General features: G+C 36.3%; 1 protein-coding gene across 2 annotated transcripts in view; it reads right to left on the reverse strand.

Annotated features, from left to right (window-relative positions):
* Positions 1 to 21,957, reverse strand: part of smyd3 (SET and MYND domain containing 3) — a 222,327-nt gene that overhangs the window by 35,186 nt on the left and 165,184 nt on the right. For both annotated transcript variants that reach the window (XM_051647053.1, XM_051647055.1), the window contains exons 6-8: positions 20,433 to 20,500; positions 5,806 to 5,908; positions 1,191 to 1,301 (exon numbers count right to left, since the gene is read on the reverse strand). In XM_051647053.1, the coding sequence (XP_051503013.1) occupies positions 1,191 to 1,301; positions 5,806 to 5,908; positions 20,433 to 20,500 (282 nt within the window). The remainder of the gene's footprint in view (positions 1 to 1,190; positions 1,302 to 5,805; positions 5,909 to 20,432; positions 20,501 to 21,957) is intronic.

Consider the following 21,957-nt stretch of genomic DNA (forward strand, 5'->3'; position numbering starts at 1 on the left):
CAAATACCATTTCTCTGTATCAACCACACATGCATTTCAAGGTGAAATGTTTAATTATTGAACCACTAGCGCTACCAAATGGAATTGAAAAAAGAACAACTGTTTTCAATCAGGCTTCCCAAACACTCTCCCCACAGATAGTCCCACCCCAAAATTATGCTATTGGTTGAGCCAAACGTGGTCCTGTAGAACAATGATACGCTTTTGTTTAATGGAAATAAAATAATGTGGAAATAAATCAAACAATATATTGATTTCTAAAACAATTTTTTTGTAATGCAAATTCAATGATTTACTTGCCTGCCAAAAAATGCAATATCTTTTTATTATATTGATTTTGGGGCTTTTCGCAGTAAATATTGATACATGATTAATTTGATTAGCAAATCAGCATATAATTTAATCAATTTGATTACATTTTTTAATCAATTGTCAGCCCTAATTTTACATCAAAGACATTACACACTTTAAATTCCCATCTCTCCCTCTCTCCATCCTTGCCCACTAATTTATCTGCTTTCTTTTACTCTCTTGCATGCCATCCAAAGCTTTAGTCTTGACATGCTCCTGTCATCACAGTGATGATCACAGAAGACAGGCGCTGCTGAGGACGGGCTCCCCAGGGCAGTGCGGAGAGACGGGTGATGGTCTAAGACTGGATTGACAGATTTGGCACATAGCCAAATGTTTTCGAGGGTTGAGCAGGATGGATAGAGAGCAAGACAACGAGGAAAAGAGAGAGAACATGGTGGAGAACTGGAAAGGCCAGGTATGATAGATAGTGATACCACCAGAACACAATGAAGCGGAGAGAAGCCTCTTCCAGGAGCGATAGCACAGAGTGATAGGGTGAAAGAGATCAAATTAAACTGAAAAATGAGGGTAAAAAGAGGATAACCCCTATATATATATATATATATTTTTTTTTTTATTACTTGGTCTCCCAGCCTGGCCAAGCTGGCATTCAGCTGGTTTAGCTGGTCAATCAGCTAGTTTCACTGTTTGACCTGCTGACAAGTGCTTGAAAAAGCCCCTATTTAACCAGCAAACAGACCAGCCTGACCAAGCTGGGAAACCAGCTAACACTAGCAAACCATCTTAGGCTGGTTTAAGCTTTTTTTTTTTTTTCAGCAAGACAGAAAGGATAAGGGAAAGAGATAGATCTGGGGGGAGGTGTTCATGCAGCATACCTTGTCTTTAGAGGTACAGTGCTCACACTGACACAGGAAGTGGTACTGCTCCTGTAACTGGGCCTGTCTCATTTTGCTGGGCACAAGGACATCGGTGTAGCTTATAGTCAACTAGACAGAGAGAAAAAGAGAGCAGAGTCATTAAAAGAGACATATCAGAATACACTCACTGAGCACTTTATTAGGAACACTATGGTCCTAATAAAGTGCCAACATGGTCTTCTGCTGTTGTAGCACATCCGCCACAAGGTTCGATGTTTTTTGCATTCTGAGATGCTATTCTGCTCACTACAATAGTACAGAGGGGTTATTTGAGCTACTATAGCTTTCCGTCAGCTCGAACCAGTCTGGCCATTCTCCGTTGACCTCTCTCATCAACAAGGCATTTCTGTCCACAGAACTGCCACTCACTGGATATTTTTTGTTTTTGGCACCATTCTGAGTAAACTCTAGAGACTGTTGTACGTGAAAATCCCAGGAGATCAGCGATTACAGAAATACTCAAACCAGCCCGTCTGGTACCAACAATCATGCCATGATTGAAATCACTGAGATCAAATTTTTTCCACATTCTGATGGTTGATGTGAACATTAACTGACCCGTGCATGATTTTATGCATTGTTATGCTGCCACACGATTGGCTGATTAGATAATCGCATGAATAAGTAGGTGTACAGCTGTTCCTAAAGTGCTCGGTGAGCGTAATTCCAGAACCAAGATGGTGAAAAAAGTGGACGGGCACTTTTTCAATCTATAGACCAATAATTTGGCAACGTCACTGCCTACGTCACAGATGGAAGAAGTGGCAAAAAGACTGGCTTGAACAATAAACCAAACCTGTAGTTAGCTGACCCAACAGTCCTAAAAAAGTTAGCTGTCACCTTTAAATTGTCTGGTTCAGCTACAGTATATGAAATGTCGTGCTGTGCTGTTGGCTGTCAAAATCGAAAAGGCAAAAATCAAGGGCTTCGCTTTAATTGGATTCCGTCATTGAAAAATGGCCTCTCGTAGACATCATTTCCAACTCACGGCTTTGCAGCGAACATTTTATTAAGTGTGTGTTATTAACTCTCATCATTATAATAATAGCTAAGAATATTTCTGTATTTATCATGGCTTGGTGTTGTACTTTTGTTTAATTGATGATTATAACTAGCTGTGTTGCTAGCAATAGTGTACCCAAACCTAGCTAGCTTTTAACCTAAAGGCTAATTTTAATCTAACTAGCGCTATCTGTCTAATCTGTCAAATCTAACACAACAGTTTGCCGGGTTTCCGCCACCACTTACTGCGCATGCGCTGCATTGTTTGTAAACAATGGGATTGGCCTATTGACAGGCACCATTAATGTTGCGCTATTACAGACTGAACATTCAGTTCAGAGAAACAAAGTTAGATAGAAGGACAAGAGTACATAAAACCAGAAAAGATGAGTAAATAGAGTAAACAACAGAAACAGGAGGCAGAAAACATAGAAAACGGATATAGAATGCGTGTGACCCTCATGGGTAAACAGCTCTGTGTGTACAGTGTGAAAATATGAGTGGGTGTATGAATTATAATATTGCAGTGTGAATGTGTGTGTATGTATGCATGCAAACAGTGTCTGTAGGAAGATGATCACTCATGTATTCTGCAGTCGTATACCACACAGCTCTAAAGTGTGAATTCTCATTACATCCTGTGTACAGAGAGATTGCTTATTATTCCTTTCTCTGGTTCACTTTCCTCTCTCTCGATGTTCCCTTCCCCTGTCAGAGGGAAATTAAGCATGACTGCCTGATTTACTTTGGAATATATAAACTTTCGGTGGGGAAATAAACAGATCGGCCGCATAATGAGGGGTTTCATGAGTTTCTCTGTTGTTGAGCGTGCAGAACGGGGCCGACCCTAAAAACCACATCCCACACTCCAGCACTGATCAACTGAAGGGATTCATGTGTATGTGAATATTTAGGCTTGGGGAACGCTGTCTATGCCTGTTTCATTAGGCAAGTGGTGTGACTGATATGTGCGGTCATTTAAATGGGTTTAAATGAGCACTGATTAGCCAAGGTTGATTGTTTAGTTGAACGTCCGCTAAATGCCTTAAATGTAAGATGTTTCTTTCGGACGATGTGTGAGAGTTATTCGTTGGATTACTGAATTAGGGATAAATTAATTTGGCAGCGAACTCTGTTAAGGGCCTGCAATTTAGAAAATCAGTCAAAACTGTGTGGTTTTAATGAAAAAGTGTTTGTGCACCATTCAGAAGCGATTTAGAATTAAATTTTCAGTTGCAAGTACAAAACAGGATGCAGAACTGTACAATTAAAATGGAACGAACTTCAAATAAATTTCATTACTGTGAGTGTAGTTTTTAATAATATATTTCATTTTCAGTATGAATAATCCCTAAACATGATATCATGCAAACGTATGGGTGTTTCCAGAAACATTAGCTAATATTAATTAGTGTTTGAAATGTTACCTATAGAAAACAGTACTTAATATATATTTATAAATTATATATATATATATATATATATATACACACACACACAGTTGTGCTCAAAAATTTGCACACCCTGGCAGAAATTGTGACATTTTGGCATTGATTTTGAAAATATGACTGATCATGCAAAAAAATATTTTATTTTTTAAGGATAGTGATCATATGAAGCCATTTATCATCACATAGTTGTTTGGCTCCGTTTTAAATCATAATGATAACAGAAATCACCCAAATGGCCCTGATCAAAAGTTTACATACCCTTGAATGTTTGGCTTTTTTACAGACACACAAGGTGACACACTCTGGTTTAAATGGCAATTAAAGTTTAATTTCCCACACCTGTGGCTTTTTAAATTGCAATTAGTGTCTGTGTATAAACAGTCAATGAGTTTGTTAGCTCTCACGTGGATGCACTGAGCAGGCTAGATACTGAGCCACGGGGAGCAGAAGAGAACTGTCAAAAGACCTGCATAACAAGGTAATGGAACTTTATCAAGATGGAAAAGGATATAAAAAGATATCCAAAGCCTTGAAAATGCCAGTCAGTACTGTTCAATCACTTATTAAGAAGTGGAAAATTCAGGGATCTCTTGATACCAAGCCAAGTTCAGGTAGACCAAGAAAGATTTCAGCCACAACTGCCAGAAGAATTGTTCGGGATACAAAGAAAAACCCACAGGTAACCTCAGGAGAAATACAGACTGCTCTGGAAAAAGATGGTGTGGTTGTTTCAAGGAGCACAATAAGACGATACTTTAACAAAAATGAGCTGCATGGTCGAGTTGCCAGAAAGAAGCCTTTACTGCTCCAATGCCACAAAAAAGCCCAGTTACAATATGCCCGACAACACCTTGACACGCCACACAGCTTCTGGCACACTGTAATTTGGAGTGATGAGACCAAAATAGGGCTTTATGGTCACAACCATAAGCGCTATGTTTGGAGAGGGGTCAACAAGGCCTATTGTGAAAAGAATACCATCCCCACTGTGAAGCATGGTGGTGGATCACTGATGTTTTGGGGGTGTGTGAGCTCTAAAAGCACGGGGAATCTTGTGAAAATTGATGGCAAGATGAATGCAGCATGTTATCAGAAAATACTGGCAGACAAATTTGCATTCTTCTGCACGAAAGCTGCGCATGGGACACTCTTGGACTTTCCAGCATGACAATGACCCTAAGCACAAGGCCAAGTTGACCCTCCAGTGGTTACAGCAGAAAAAGGTGAAGGTTCTGGAGTGGCCATCACAGTCTCTTGACCTTAATATCATCGAGCCACTCTGGACAATCTCAAACGTGCAGTTCATGCAAGACGACCAAAGACTTTGCATGACCTGGAGGCATTTTGCCAAGACGAATGGGCTGCTATACCACCTGCAAGAATTTGGGGCCTCATAGACAACTATTACAAAAGACTGCACGCTCTCATTGATGCTAAAGGGGGCAATACACAGTATTAATATCTAAGGGTATGCAGACTTTTGAACGGGGGTCATTTCATTTTTTTTCTTTGTTGCCATGTTTTGTTTTATGATTGTGCCATTCTGTTATAACCTACAGTTGAATATGAATCCCATAAGAAATAAAAGAAATGTGTTTTGCCTGCTCACTCATGTTTTCTTTAAAAATGGTACATATATTACCAATTCTCTAAGGGTATGCAAACTTTTGAGCACAACTATGTATATATATATATATATATATATATATATATATATATATATATATATATATTCATTAATTTATATATGTATATGTGCACTATATTATAATTTAAACATATTATAAAAATATATAAATTATAAATAATAAATTAACAGTATGCTCCCAAAATCCTCAAAATAAATCTAAACAACATTAACTAATTTGGGTTGTCCTCATTTGTAACATCAATTTAAAAATTAAGTAAATAATGTTTTTTTTTCTTCTATCTTTTTTTTTTTTTAAATGCAAAAGGTTTAGGGCTAGGATTAGGGTGTGGGCTTGAGTAAGTCTATAGCAATTATAATCAGCTGTATTTTTAAAAAACAACAAAAGTGTATGGTATATGCCTATTTAAATAGCTTCCTTTGTGTGTGTGTGTGTGTGTGTGTGTGTGTGTGTGTGTGTATTGATGTATACCTCTTCACAGGTTCTGATGAACCGAACAGCTCTCAGTGTGAGTTTCTTGCCCTCAAACACCATGACACAATTTGGCTGGCAGTCGTGGTTCAGCAGGGACATGCTGGTACAGACAAACACAAGTTAAACCAGGAACTCTTGAACCATGTTTAAGCCAAGTTGACATGATCTGTGTGAATGGATGTTTTCAACTAGATTTTATCATGGAAGATGGTATAGTATATCCTAAATTAGGCCTTTTTGTGGTTAAAGATCTGGGCCTGTAATCTAAAGGTTTTAGATTCGAACCAAACAAGAAACAATCCATGTGCAACTACCATTGTGTCCTTGAGCAAGACACAAGAGGACAGTCCCTGTAATAAGTGTAGTTTAAGTCAGTTTGGATAAATTACTTCTAAATTACTACTTATATATGACAGATTAATGCTTTTTGAAGAGTAAAAAAAAACCCTTTGAAAGAAAACATCGTTTATGGCATTGCATTATTGATGCCTTTCACTTCTTTGTCTGTCTGTTCTATATAAAAAAATAGAAAAAACCTATGCCGATTTAATAAAGACGAGGTGGTGATATACAAAATACACGCTCATCAAAGGTAAAACTCATAAAAATTCAAATTTTCCTTTCAAATTCAGATTTTTTTTCTCATCAAACACTGATTTATGGATTCAATTATACTGCAAACCCCTCACAATATAAATTCTATCTCACAACACACTTTCTCTCAAATCTAAATAAATAATGAACCAGGACTGTAACTGCTAAATAATAGAAGAGAAATCACCTATCACTAATTTATTAACTAAAGAAACAAGTTGCTAAAGTCAGAAATCAAGAATACAAGCTAACATGACAAGTAGTCAAATAATGTAGACCTACAGTATATATATATACACACACACACACAAACACTGGTGGCCAAAAGTTTGTAATAATGTACAGGTTTTGCTCTTATGGAAAGAAATTGGTACTTTTATTCACCAAATTGGCATTCAACTGATCACAACGTATAGTCAGGACATTAATAATGTGAAAAATTACTATTACAATTTGAAAAAAATGTTCAGAACTTCTTAAACTACTTCAAAGTGTTCTCATCAAAAAATCCTCCACATGCAGCAATGACAGCTTTGCAGATCCTTGAAATTCTAGCTGTCAGTTTGTCCAGATACTCAGGTGACATTTCACCCCACACTTCCTGTAGCACTTGCCATAGATGTGGCTGTCTTGTCGGGCACTTCTCACGCACCTTACAGTCTAGCTGGCCTTCCACATCTCTTTCTGTCCTTGTTAGAGCCAGTTGTCCTTTGTCTTTGAAGACTTTAGTGTACACCTTTGTATGAAATCTTCAGTTTGTTGGCAATTTCAAGCATTGCATAGCCTTCATTCCTCAAAACAATGACTGACTGACGAGTTTCTAGAGAAAGCTGTTTCTTTTTTGCCATTTCTGACCTAATATTGACCTTAAGACATGCCAGTCTACTGCATACTGTAACAACTCAAAAACAAAACCAAAGACAATGTTAAGGTTCATTTAACGAAACCAAATAGCTTTTATGTGTTTGATATAATGGCTAGTGATTTTCTAGTACCAAATTAGCAATTTAGCTTGATTACTCAAGGATAAGGTCTTGGAGTGATGGCTGCTGGGAATGGGGCCTGTCTAGATTTGATCAAATATTGGTCAAAAAATACTCAAACCAGCCAATCTGGCACCAAAAATCACGTCACAGTTCAAATCACTGAGATCATATTTTTTCCCCATTCTGATGGTTGATGTGAACATTAACTGAATCTCCTTACCCGTATCTGCATGATTTTATGCACTGCTGCCACACGATTGGCTGATTAGATAATCACATGGATGATTGTTGGTACCAGATGGGCCGGTTTGAGTATTTCTGTAACTGCTGATCTCCTGGGATTTTCACACACAACAGTCTCTAGAATTTACTCCGAATGGTGCCAAAAACAAAAAACATCCAGTGAGCAGCAGTTCTGCGGACGGAAATGCCTTGTTGATGAGAGAGGTCAACAGAGATTGGCCAGACTGGTTCGAACTGACAAAGTATACGGTAACTCAGATAACCGCAGATAATCCAACAGTGTATGTTGCCTACATGCAACAAAAGAATTGTCAAAATATGTATTTATTTTTTACATTTTTTGGAATTTCCCACAGTGTCATTTTCACCACGGCAATTAAATAATAATAACAATAAAAACATTTTTTAAATAAAATTGCTTCGTTAGTCTTGCTAAGGCTTACTTCACATTTTATGTATCCTAAATAGACACAATTACACTTAAATATTTTTTATTTTAGCCTATTTTTAAGATTTACGCATGTCAATTTTATAACACAAATCCATAAATTACTCAAGTTAATTTATGGAATTTTGTTATAAAATTGAAATGTGCAAATCTTAAAAATAGTCTAAAAATATTTTTTTGATTGTAAATAATATTTTCACACTTTTAGCATAATTTGGTAAAATTACAGCTTGATTGGAAATGACATCTATTAAAAATATTCTGCTCACAAGTTATATTTACCTTGGTTTTCTTTGTTTTCTTCAAACATCACTTGTCTCATATTTTATCTCAAACATGCTCTTCATTGACACTTTTTTTTTTTACTTCGTAAACAAGTACACTAACTTTTGACAGAACATTATTAGGAGCAAAACTGTTTGGTGAGCAGGTGGAAGTGACGTCACAACTGTGGGACAGTCGTAATTTTTGCAATATTAATAGAAATCATTTTCACAAAATAAATATTGAAATGTATTTTCATGGCACTCTTTGTTTAGAACATAAACATGTTATAAACATATAAAAATATTTTTATAATGGATTTTCATAGTTTAACATTGAAAGTCTGGGTCTAGGACTAGGCTTAAACAATAAAATATATACATAAGAGGCATTTAAAAAGTACCAAAAATAAATGATGAAGGCTTGGTAAAAAGTTTCAAAGTCAGTTTTAATGTTAACTTAATATAACAAAACCATTTTTTTTTTTTTACATCTGTTTGTTTAATAAAAATCACCCCTTGTGACATGAAGTTGCCCAAAGTTGAAGAAACACCAAATATATTAATATATGAATGTATCATCTAATTTCTAACTAACTTGAACTAATGATCTGTTGATAGAATGTAATAGGCCTAATGTTTGTTATTGACTAATAAAAATGACTGTAAGTGACCAACCTATTGTATAATATGTGTCTTCTGCATTTTCTACTTCTCTAAACATGTTTGAATATCATTCATGCCAACAAGCACTCCATTGTGGTCAGGACTTAAAGAGACAGTTAGTAAAATGTATTTACATGCACACAAGCATGACAGAACAAACACAGTCATTATAAATCAGCCATGAAAGCATAATTAGCCTCTGTATTTGAACAGGAATACACACTGTCCTTCTCTTCAGTCTTCTACTATTACATCGGAAACCATTCATAATGCCACAGCAACAAATTACTGCTGTTTGTCATGGTCTGGAGGAAACCTCAACACTGCAAAAGTACAGTGTATACAGTGGGATTAGAACGGGCCCACCCAGCTGACAGTAAGCACACAGGTCTTGCTCTCATGGGAGAATATCTTTGTGTCATTATCGTTTCTCTAAGACAGTGGTTCTCAACCTTTTTTTGATGAATGCCTCCCTACTTCATTCCCTTACCTCAGTTGTGCCTCCGCCTGTTTATTTGACGCTGCAAAACCAGATACTCAAGATGCGTCACTAGACTTCAAAATCAGGTGAACCGCGGTACAAAGGCGTACCAACCAATACAATTGAGAACCAACTGAAATACTCCAAGTCTAGATCAACGTTTTAATGCAAAGAGGAACTTGACGATAGATTTGATTATTATGACTGATAAACGCTCCCCATTTGTAACCTAACGCCCCCCTCTCTACTAATTTGCTCTCAGAGCCCTCTGCCATCCTTTGAATGCCCCCTGGGGGGCAGTACCGCCTGCTCTAAGACATTTACAACAATGTCTGAAGGCTTGATTCCACCTTGTCCAACTTTGTGAAATCATAGCATATATCTAAACAGCAATTTCAGTATCTGTCTTGCTAGCTTTGTTTGTTCACTGTAATCCCAGAGGCTTATAGAAGTGCAGTGCTTCCCATGGATGTTGAATATGGAAGTTGCGCCAGTTTAATGGCCCACACAGGGAGGAGAGTTCTTTATCTTCCAAAGTGACATATTTTGCTCTCCTCCATACTTTTCATACCATTCTTTTCTAAAAAATTATAATAGCGTGTTTCCTCCACTACAGGCACTTTTATGACTGAGGTGTTGATTTTTATTAAAACAAAGAGGTCTCAACTTTTACCTTGTCTACTTCATGTATTTTTGCTACTTTTCCAAAGCCAGTGTTAAGATTTTAAGTTGTACCCATGTCCAAAACCCACTGAACATCGTGTCAGTCTGAGATTACATAAAGAGACAGAAGCAATCGAGACAGCCTAAACAGATAGAAGAACTGTGGCGAATTCTCCAAGAAACTTGGAATATCCTATCTGCCAACAACCAAGAAAAATTGTGTCCAGGTGTACATAGGAGAATTAGTGCTGTTTTAAAGGCAAAGTGGTCACACCGAATATTGATTTAGCTTTTCATGTTTACTGGACTTTGTATGACATTAATTGATAAATGAAAACTATTTATGTCATTATTTTTGAAGAAATCCTCACTACGCAACATTTTTCACAAGTGCCTAAAACATTTGCACAGTACTGTATATATATATATATATATATATATATATATATATATATATATATATATATATATATATTTATAATTACATAATTCGTGCCTCACTGGCCTTATTTCAACCACAGCTGACCTGTGAAGAAAAAAAAAAAATTAAAAAAAAATTCAAGACATTATATTGTATTGTGCATCAATTTCAGTCAAATCTTTCTGTGTAATGCAAAAGGAGTCTGACATTTTATTCCAGAAGCACCCAATTACACAATCTCCCATGATTGGCCAACACAAATGACTGTATTAACAGCCAATAAAAAAATATCCTGGAAGCGTCACAGCAACAAGCCTCTGAGCTCTGATGATTGTACTTCACATGCCAGTGCTTTTCATAGAGGAGAATTTCTATGCTCCGTCTCAAGGTTCCAAATCAGTTCACTTACTGTATATCATTAATCCACTGCCATAATTTTCTCTAAAATAATAAATTAAATGTTATCAAAAGTGTAATATTTCAAATGTATCAAATCTAATTTTATTTGCACATTTCAAAATAGCAGAGAAAATAAATAATTTCGCTGAAATAAAATAGGGTTGTACTACAAAAGCAGTCAGTTGTATGAAAAACAACAACAACAACAACAAAACTGATTTGACAAAGAGGACACAAAGGTGATGATGTGAGTTCAACTTGTCAAAATCCACATACATCAAGGGTAAAACTAGTACAATCTTGCAAAAATTCCCTTTGTTTTCTCAAAATGTATTGTAACCAAACTAAAAAACTGAAAAAAAATAAGAGTTACAATTGCAAAATGTACAGTTGATAAAATGTATTTGTTTTAAACGGACCATTTTATGTGACTCCAGCCAAGTCTCCTAAGCAACCAAATTGGCCCAGTTGCTAGGGAGGGTAGAGTCACATGGGGTAACCTCCTCGTGGTCACGATTAGTGGTTCTCGCTCTCAATGGGGCACGTGGTAAGTTGTGTGTGGATTGCAGAGAGTAGCGTGAGCCTCATGCTGGGAGTCTCCGCGGTGTCATGCACAACGAGCAACGTGATACGAGGCGCAGATTGACTGTCTCAGAAGCGGAGGCAACTGAGACTTGTCCTCCACCACCCGGATTGAGGTGAGTAACCGCGCCACCACGAGGACCTACTAAGTAGTGGGAATTGGGCATTCCACCCTCTCTCAGATGCTTTTTAACAGTCCGTTTTTGCTACGACCCATTATGATTGGCTAACCACTGCATACCAGGATGCAATCTTTTTTCAGTTCAGTCAAGTTTCTGAAAATTGATGTTGATATGTAAAAATGGACAGACATATGTTAATTTGCTCATGGCTGTGATATCAATGCATAATTCAGAATTCGGAATAAGCCATTTTTGTAGCTCACTAATGGTCTGGGTGGACTGGGGAGTGAGCTTTGCATTGTGAACCTTACACAATAGCGTATTTCTACATAGTAGACTAAACTTACAGTATTTCAAAAAAGCAAAAAAATAAAAATAAAAATCTGTTTATGTGTCCCCTTTAAGAAATATCAAAAACTGAGACCAGCTTATAAAAATTGAAATGAGCTTTTAGTTAAGCTGTTGTCTACAAATACACAAGACATTTAGCTCAAAGCAGAGCAATTAACCTGAGTGAAACCCTCTTTTATGGCTCCCCTTAATCTGTGCTTTTAATTATTCACCCATAAAAAGCCCATAAGAGCTCATCTCTTCTCACCTACATACACACAGGCCTAAACTCAGTCTTTACATGTGGTTTCCAAGAAATGTCAAAAGAAATTCATTAAAACAAGTCTATACTTGTAGCCCTCAACACAAAGTGATGTAAACAGGAGAGTTGCAAAAAATGTAATAATCGTGAAAATAAATGGTTAATTAGAGAATATGGCTGACATCAAGACATTTTTCTTTCATCAGGGCTCAACAATAAGGATTATTTTTGCTAGCCTATAGGTAATATTTTTTACCACAAAAAAAACGCTAAATGTAATTTTTAGAAACAAATTTTATGTGTCTGAAAGATATATGTATTTTTTTCCCCATTAAACGTTGTTTTTACCTCAAAAGAAATAATTTACAAAAAATTATTAATTTGTGAAATTATTAAAAAATTAATAAAGTTATAAGGTTTTTAATTTGCTATGACAACAATAAATTCACACACACACACACACACACACACACACACACACACACACACACACACACACACACACACACACACGTTGGTGCAGCTATCATTATGAGGACTCTCCATAGACATAATTATTTTTATACTGTACAAACTATAGATTCTATCCCATAACCCTACCTCTAAACCTAACCCTCACAAAAAACTTTCTGCATTTTTACATTTTCAATAAATCATCGTTTAGTATGTTTTTTAAGCGATTTGAATTATGGGGACACTAGAAATGTCCTCATAAACCACATTTATAGCATAATACCCTTGTAATTACCAGTTTGTAACCTAAAAAAATGTCCTCATAAACCACTTAAACTTGCCCACACACACACACACCTTTACTGCAAAAAGGAAGCATACAGTGTAAAACAATACTGACTTGTTTAGAATTTTCTACACATTCTAACGCATGCTTCTAAAACAATCACAATTCCAACAAAACCATCTAAGTAAGCCAGCTAAAAAAAAATTATTTGGTGGTGACATATTTAAACAAGCAGAATTTGCAACAACAATATTCAGAGCATTACAGAAAACCAAATATTTTCAAGGCATAAATCACAACTATGATCAATGAAAATAAGATGTGTGCCAAAAGTTCTGTCAACTGGCCAAAAATTCTCTCACACTGGCCCGGGGCCATCCTTAATAAGTCCAGCTCATCTTCTACCCTTTGCCATGAACACAGCATAATACCTGGTTACTGCTAAGGAGCCCAAAACATGAACAGACAAGGTGAATAGCAATGCTCTGTGGTCATTTATGGTCTTTTATGAATGTTTTCAAATAACGGTTGCAAAGGTAGGCATTAACTCTGCCGAGACACAAAGAAAAGTGTTTCAGGCACACCCTCACAACTGAAAACAGCTCAATCTCCATACTGCATTTCCACAACAGGAGAGATTGATGTGATGTCAACATCAACCATGTCAATGCTTTTAGAAATACATATAACACAGTTCCCACTCTTTTCAAGGCACAATTTTCCAGGACATTCTATTTGCCCAACAAGTGAAATGTTTAAGCAAAAACACAAGCGTCCATTTAATTCGAGCTTGTATTTTGCCGTTTTTGACGGTAGTTTCTCACCTCCAGATAAGCGGTTTGCTACATGGCCCAATGTGATTATTAATCCCCATAAAGCTATCTGTGATTTAATTGAAAAAATAAATAGTCTGTATGTGCTGCACGCTTCAGAGTGCTCTGCTCACTGTCATTTCACACACACAAGAGCACACGTGATGATCATGAAGAGGTGTTTTCAGTGTATGAGTGCCTGGCTTCACACATTCATTTTGAAGCCCGCTTCACTTGGAGATTATTTATTTATTTGACTAAATCACATACTTAAGTTTAATTATCACACTAGGACATTTTGCAATTTTTATTTGTTCATCCAGATTTTAATTCATCCAAATATGTCATTTTCCATGACTTTCAGTGTTTTACAGCTAATGCCATTTTTATAATTATATTCCGTGATTCCATCCGTGTTTTCCACATGTGTAAGCTGATTCCAAACGTTGAATTATTGAAAATTAATTCACATTCCGAGGTTTAAAGGCCGAATCATCAAGCTACCAACCCAGGGTGTGAATGAATTTTCAAAACAATCTGTGGTCCGACTGTTATTATTGTCTAAAGTTTAAAGTTTTTTATAACGAAAAAAATATATATATATATATATTGTACTTTATCAATAATTAAACCATTTTGTCGGAGTGAAGCAGAGATGACAGCACATGAGCAGATAATGTATGTGACAGGGATTCGTTCACTAAAAATATTTTCCAGGACAAATAATTATTTTCCAGGACATTTAGGTATTTTTTTGAATTTTCCCTGACTTTTCCGTGACTGGAAAACTGCACTGCAAAATTACAGGTTTTCCAAGATGTGTGGGAACCCGGATATTAGTGCAAATCACGAGTCCAAGGTCAGATTAGCGGTTCATAAACATTTACTATCTGCCCTGTTTCTTACACAATGCTATCACATGACATCAAACATTCAATATAGGGCACGACTTGTAAAGCGGTTTATTTTAACATTTGCAACACATAACCAACTACATTTAAAAACGTGTTCAAGCATGATCAAATTATGCTGTAGCTCAACTGATAGAGCATTGTGCTTGCAATGCGAAGACCGGAGTATGAGTCCTGAAGAGTAGTGTGTTGACACATGAACTGAAAGTGTCACAGAAGCACAATAAAATTACGTGATTTCTTCAGTAGTTGCAGTTTTCATCTCACATTTGCTTTAATGACAATATCGGTTAGGTTTAGGTTTGAGGTTTAGTGTAGGAAAGTCGATTTAAAACTCAACAGAACATTAACTTTAAAAACCGAATTTATTTGGGAGAGAATTTTACTTGCTTTTAGTACCACACAGTGGACATTTCACCTTGAAACTGCCGCGATACGCAATACCACGTAGGGTCAGTTTGCAAAAGCGTCACCACAATCTCATTTTTCATGAGATCAGGATGCATAATTGTGCATTTCTTCAGCTATGGACATTTTGTCCTTCTGGATGCTTAAAACACACTTTTCACACTCTCACTAGTTTATGTAACTCTAGTAACAATGTCCAAAAGTGGATATACAGTACATGCATTACAAGAAAATTCTGTCATTTTCATCAGTTTTCTGAAACATCATGAACGTTTCCACCACAATGTCACATCTACTTGATCTTAAATGATGTATCGTATTGAATAGCATTCTGTGGTGGAAATTACATTTTAAACATTTTTTGGAATAATACAGCTGAAAATGGCCTTTTAAAGTTAGAATTGTTATTTATTCTAAAAGACATATTTAATTAATATTTTCACATTTTTGCATAATTTGGTAAATTTACAGCTTGATTGGACATGGAAAAAGGGATAATTGCTTTGATATTTCTTTATTTGTTTCACACACCATGTCTCATATTTCATTTTACACGTGTTCTTAACTAAAACTTTTGTCTCATTGGCAGAGGTGGGTAGAGTAGCCAAAAACTTTACTCAAGTAAAAGTACAATTACTTAAAAAAAAAAAAAAATTACTCTAGAAGTAAAAGTAATAATGTTAAAAATTACTCGAGTAAGAGTAAGAAAGTATCCAATAAAAAGAATACTCAAGTAGTGAGTAACTAGTTACTTTCACATATAACATTATGGATGTTTACTCTCTTATATTCCAGTACATGATACACATTTAACATGCATTACAGAATGATTAATAATAATACTATTAATATTATTGTTAATAATGGAAATTGTCATTATTCACCACCATGTTGTTCCAAACCCATATGACTTCTTTCTTCCATCTATCAAATTAAAGGGATAGTTCACCAAAACATTAAAAAGTTCTCATTTTCACACCCTCATGCCATCCCAGATGTGAATGACTTTCTTCTGCAGAACACAAATGAAGATTTTTAGAAGAATATCTCAGCTCTGTTGGTCCATACAATGCAAGTGAATAATGACCAGAACTTTGAAGTTCCAAAAAGCAAATAGAGGCAGCATAAAAGTAATTCATATGACTCCAGTGATTTTCAGAAGCAGTATGATAGGTGTGGGTGAGAAACAGATAAATATATATAACTTTATAATATATAAAGTCCTTTTTTTATACTATTTATTCTCCTCCCTGCCCAGTAGGTGGTGATTTACACAAAGAATTGAATCATCAAAAACACAAGAAGAAGATTTTTAAAGTGGAGATTTAATAGTAAAAAAGGATTTAAATATTGATCTGTTTCTCACCCACACTTATCAGATCTCTTCTGAAGACATGGATTGAACCAGTGTCATTTGAATTCCTTTAATGCTGCCTTTATGTGCTTTCTGAGCTTCAGAGTTTTGATACCCATTCACTTGCATTCCAGTATAAACTAACAGAGCTGAGATATTTTTCTAAACATCTTTGTGTGCAGCAGAAGAAAAAAACACATCTGGGATGGCATGAGGGAGAATAAATGATGCGAGAATTTTCAATTTTGGAAAAATTATTCCTATAAGGAGATGTTAGACAGAATGCTAACCTTAATCATCATTTACTTTCACTGCATGTTTTTTCTCCCTCCATATTTTGAAAGGGAATGGTGACTGAGACCGTCAATCTCTAATATTCAATCTAACATCTTTTGGGTTCCACAGAATACAGAAAGTTTCACGGGGTTGGAAGAATATGAGGGTGGGGAAATGATGATATAATATTAATTAAAGGCTGAGCTATCACTTTAAGGATGCTTCTCAGATTTGGATGAACCTGTCAGTTAGAAGATGTGTTTGGATGTGTGTTGTCTATAAGACAAAGCTGCCCGCATCTGTCAAACGCTGTTCACGCGCCAACCTTACACGTGCAGAAATGCTCACAATCGCGATAAGCAGGGCAAAACATTTGCACTTAACGTGGATGTTTACAAGGATTTATACAGTAGGTACTGATATGTTGCAGCGCTGATACAAAAATGCTAACTTAGAAACTGAGGTCATAAGAGCCCACAGTTACAGATTCACGCTGAAAATGAATGAGTATCACCATGACACAGACAAGCCCACATTGCCACAATCTCTAAAATTTACCTAAATTTACACAAATTTACTGTCTTTTCTTAAGTTGGAGATGCAATTTTAATCTTGATATACATCCTTGTCTTGGTGTAAAATGAAGGCATTGTGTGGAGTGAAGAAATGTTTGTTTTGGGTGCTTGCTGCTGTAGTGCTGAACGCGACTCGAGTGACAGCGTGCAGCTGTGAAGTTCTACTGTCGTAAGAGTCCCATTCAAAAATATCAATAAATTATGCATTTATTAACACTTATTAAATGAAAACCAGTAATGTAATGACAGGAATGTAAAAGTACATTTTTTTCATCAAAAATTTATTTGAGTAAGAGTGAAAAGTACCCACCATAAAACATACTCATAAAAGTAACTTTTTTCCAAAATGTTACTCAAGTAAATGTAACGGAGTTGGTAACCAAGTACAATAACTTCTGATAAACCTTCATTAGTGGCAAAGTTGTTGGCTGTGGTGGAAATTACACTATAACTGAGGGTCGGTTTGTAATTTGTGTAAAAATGTAGCCTGCATAAATCATTTTCACAAAATAAATATTGAAATGGTTTATGATTATTTAACTTTTAGTTTAGATTTTATTTTGATAGATTTTCATAATTTAAGATTAAAAGTCTGGGTCTGGGAAAACTGTGAAACAACAAAATATATATGTAAAAAAGCACATGTTTAGTAAAAAATATTAAGGCTGAAGGCATGGTAAAACATTTCCAAGACAGTTTTGATGTGACCTTCATCAAACAAAAAGACAAATCTACTAGTATTTATAAGAAGCAACACCTGGGACACAAAATTGCCCATAGCTGAATAACCACCCAATTATTCCTCACTATTTCCATGGTCTGAATATGTTAATGGGAAAAGTTACAAACAATCCTCGGTCACCCGGATGACAGCGGTTGCACTCGGTAGGGTGTCAGTAAATCTTTATAGATTTCTGCTACTGGGTTTTGTCAGGCTGCAATACAACAGACTGCCTGCCTCGGCTTTACTGGAGCTTAGTCTGGGCTCCGTGGACACGCTCTCTTCCCCTGATAACCATGCATAGCCTGGGCCATGAGTGTCAGCGTGGAGCCCTGGCCCAGGAGCACAAATCCTCCCGTGAGCCCCAGACACAACCACAGGGATTAACAGCAACTGCTGCTTCACATCCAGACAGAGAACAAGTGTTACACTGAAGTCGACATGGCCCTTTTAGTGTTTGTACATGAAGCAATTATACACGTATACATTCAGAATGCTATTCTTAGATGCAGGTTGGCGCTGTTTTGGCAGCACGAGGGGGACCTACATAATATTAGGCAGTTGTTTTTAATGCCGCGGCTGATTGTGTGTGTGTGTGTGTGTGTGTGTGTGTGTGTATATATATATATATTGAAAACAAACTAAAGACTTCTTGCTTCATTGTGACAAAAACTTTTTGCTTACAATGCAATATAGTTTCACAACAAAAACAACATTTTATGGCTAATCGCCGTCAATATGAAGACAACATGAAATCAAGTTTTCAAAATTAACATTTTGAAAGTTCAAATTTTACTTTCATTATAAATCCCCCTGGTTAATTCATCAGTGCACATTATTTAAAAAACAACAACAAAGTTGTTTTTTCATAATCTTTCATGAAAATGTAATAAAAAGCTCTGTGCATGCGTTAAGCGCGAGGACGTGTAATCAAACTTCAAATCACGACTGTGTCAAGAAGACTGCAGATGGCAAGATTTATAGTGAAAAAGGAGTTACATGTATGTTTCTCACCCAAAACCTATCATTTCACAACAGAAGACATGGGTTAAACCACTAGAGTCATATGGATTACCTTTATAATGCCTTTATGTCCTTTTTGGAGCATGACATTTTTGGACCCATTGACTTGCATTGTACAAACAAACACATATCATATATTCTTCAAAAAAGATTTGTTTGTGTTCCATAGAAGAGTTTGAGATCGCATAAGGGTGAGTAAATGATGAGAGAATTATCATTTTTGGGTGAACTTTATAGCCTTACTTTTCCTGATGGATCAAATCAAGCCCTGCTCTACATTATTACCCTCTGAATATTCTATTTCACTTAAAAATATGCAAAGAAAACAACACAGTGAGAGAGTGAGCGAGAAAGAGAGATTTACAGCTCCTCTCAATTTATTTTTAAGACAGTCAAAACCAATTCTCTATAGCACCCCTATTAATTGTTACTATTTTCAACATTTTAAATAGTATTACAGTCATCGAAAAAAAGATCATAAGAAACATTTATTCAGTCGAGAGTGTCCAAACCTTTGGCTGGTAGTTTATTTTGTATAGAGAGTTGAAATTGATGTGCAGTTACTGTTGGTGAGCCAATGTCAAATCTATTGTGAAGTCTAAATAAATACTTGCATTTGCATGCAATACATACTGTATGCATAATGTTCTAAAATAACAATAATTAGCAGAGGTTCTAAAATTTCGTTCACCAACAGTTAGCTTTAAAATGTGTTTTCCCGTTTAGAATTAAAAATCCACACCATCATCCCAAAGGATTCATCAAGTCTTACATACACAGACACAAAGCAATTTGCCAAGGAAATCCCCTCTATTTCAGGGCTTACAATATGTCTCGGCAAGTTGTAATTTAGTCACAGTGAAAGACGAATGTCTGTTTATGTGTAATTATTCCCATTTCTTCCACTGATTTTCTTTCAGCTCCCCCATATGTGAATAGGAGCTTCCCTGAGGCATGTTCAGTGGCAGAGAGCAAATCGTAGCATGTAATCCATACACATGTCAGAATCTCTATTTATGACTGCGAAGCTAATAATACAAACGTGTTTTCTGTCAGACAAATCTGATGGGCACTGCGAACACGAAAACAAAAGTACAGCGTTTCAACATTCTGAAAACACAAGAGCATTATGAGTAAAGTCGTTTAAAATTCCAACAAACAATGTTAAACAGTGGTTCTCCCAAAAAAAAAAAAAAAAAAAAAAAAAAAAATCAAGCTGCCAATTTAGACAGCATTTCTGGATATCTAATGGCATGTTCTGAACAACCAAGCTACTTAAGATGTAAAAATGGCTATGATGGCTTTTTGCAGCACAGTGCAATGCATGCCGGGACGTCCCACTTACCTGGGGTAAAGCCCCACCCCCACATCCTGCAGCTCTCCATCACTGATGCTGAAACAGTTACAGGTCACCTGTGTAAAAAAATGAAACAGGGCCTTTAAAAACATATCTCTGGGTACATATACCATAGTAATGCAAGTACATAATATTTTTTAAGTTTATGTTTAAAAATGGAGTGGTGATGGCGTAGTGGGCTAAAGCACATAACTGGTAATCAGAAAGTTGCTGGTTCGATCCCCACAGCCACCACCATTGTGTCCTTGAGCAAGGCACTTAACTCCAGGTTGCTCCAGGGGAATTGTCCCTGTAATAAGTGCACTGTAAGTTGCTTTGGATAAAAGCGTCTGCCAAATGCATAAATGTAAAAATCATTTCTTTTTAGCGGACTGTTCATACAAGGGGGTGTTATCAATTAAAAAAAAAGTATTAGTCAACCACTGAAAATCCCATATTGGTTGACCAGGGTTACCACCCCTTTGCTAATTTTATTGATAGAGTTTACGCAGGGACGATACTGCACAGAATGGAGAGAGTCCATCTCCCAGAGAGATGGGGTAAACATGACTGTAACGAGCCACAGCAACCCGAAATGAGAGAGGAGAAGAGGCAACAGGGCGGAAGTGCTCCTCAATCTGATGAGTTTTTAGATTGAAGCTCAGCAGGATGGATGATTGATGTGTATGAAAAGAGAAAGGCAAACAGAACGCAGTAAACACATAGTGTGAGTGGTGTTGACATGGTGCAGTGTGTGATTTCAGGCACTGAGAGAGATTATTACAAGAGAATCAGTTATTAACACTGAGAAAACTTATCCAAAAATGAACTGCATCGATTGCGCTGTGGGTACAAAGCCACTGGAAGCAAGATCTGTTTGAGAAACAGACTGAAATTTAAGTTATTATTAACAGAAAATCTTCCCCTCCACCGTAGCTCTATTCGCACACATTCAAGCTTAACAATTAAAGGAATATTCCAGGTTCAATACAAGTTCAGCTCAATCGACAGCTTTTGTGGCATAATGTTGATCACCACAAAAATTATTTAGACTCATCCCGCCTTTTCTTAAAAAAAGAAAAAAATCGAGGTTACAGTGAGGCACTTACAATGATAGTGAATGGGGCCAATTATTGAAGGGTTTAAAGGCAGAAATGTGAAGCTTATAATTTTATAAAAAGCACTTACATTTGTTCTTCTGTTAGAACTTGTGTATTGAGCTCTAAAGTTGTTTAAATTGTCCTTTATGCAGCAGACTACTAAATTACCAGGATTACAGGGTTTACGCTGTTACGTCGTCACGGCAACGAAGTTGTAAAATTGGATATTTTGCCTGTTTTTTTTTTTTTTTTTAAAGAAAAGTTGGGACAAGTCAAAATTACATTTATCATTACGCCACAAATGCTGTCGATTGAGCTTAAACTGTATTAAACCCGGAATATTCCTTTCAAGATATATTGTGCCAGAGGACAAACGAGAACCAATGAAGTTCCATGTCACTGGTGTCAAACATGGCATGACACATCTGAAAGCA

This window comes from Myxocyprinus asiaticus, chromosome 20 (genome assembly GCF_019703515.2).
Source record: "Myxocyprinus asiaticus isolate MX2 ecotype Aquarium Trade chromosome 20, UBuf_Myxa_2, whole genome shotgun sequence".
NCBI classification, from domain to species: Eukaryota; Metazoa; Chordata; class Actinopteri; order Cypriniformes; family Catostomidae; genus Myxocyprinus; species Myxocyprinus asiaticus.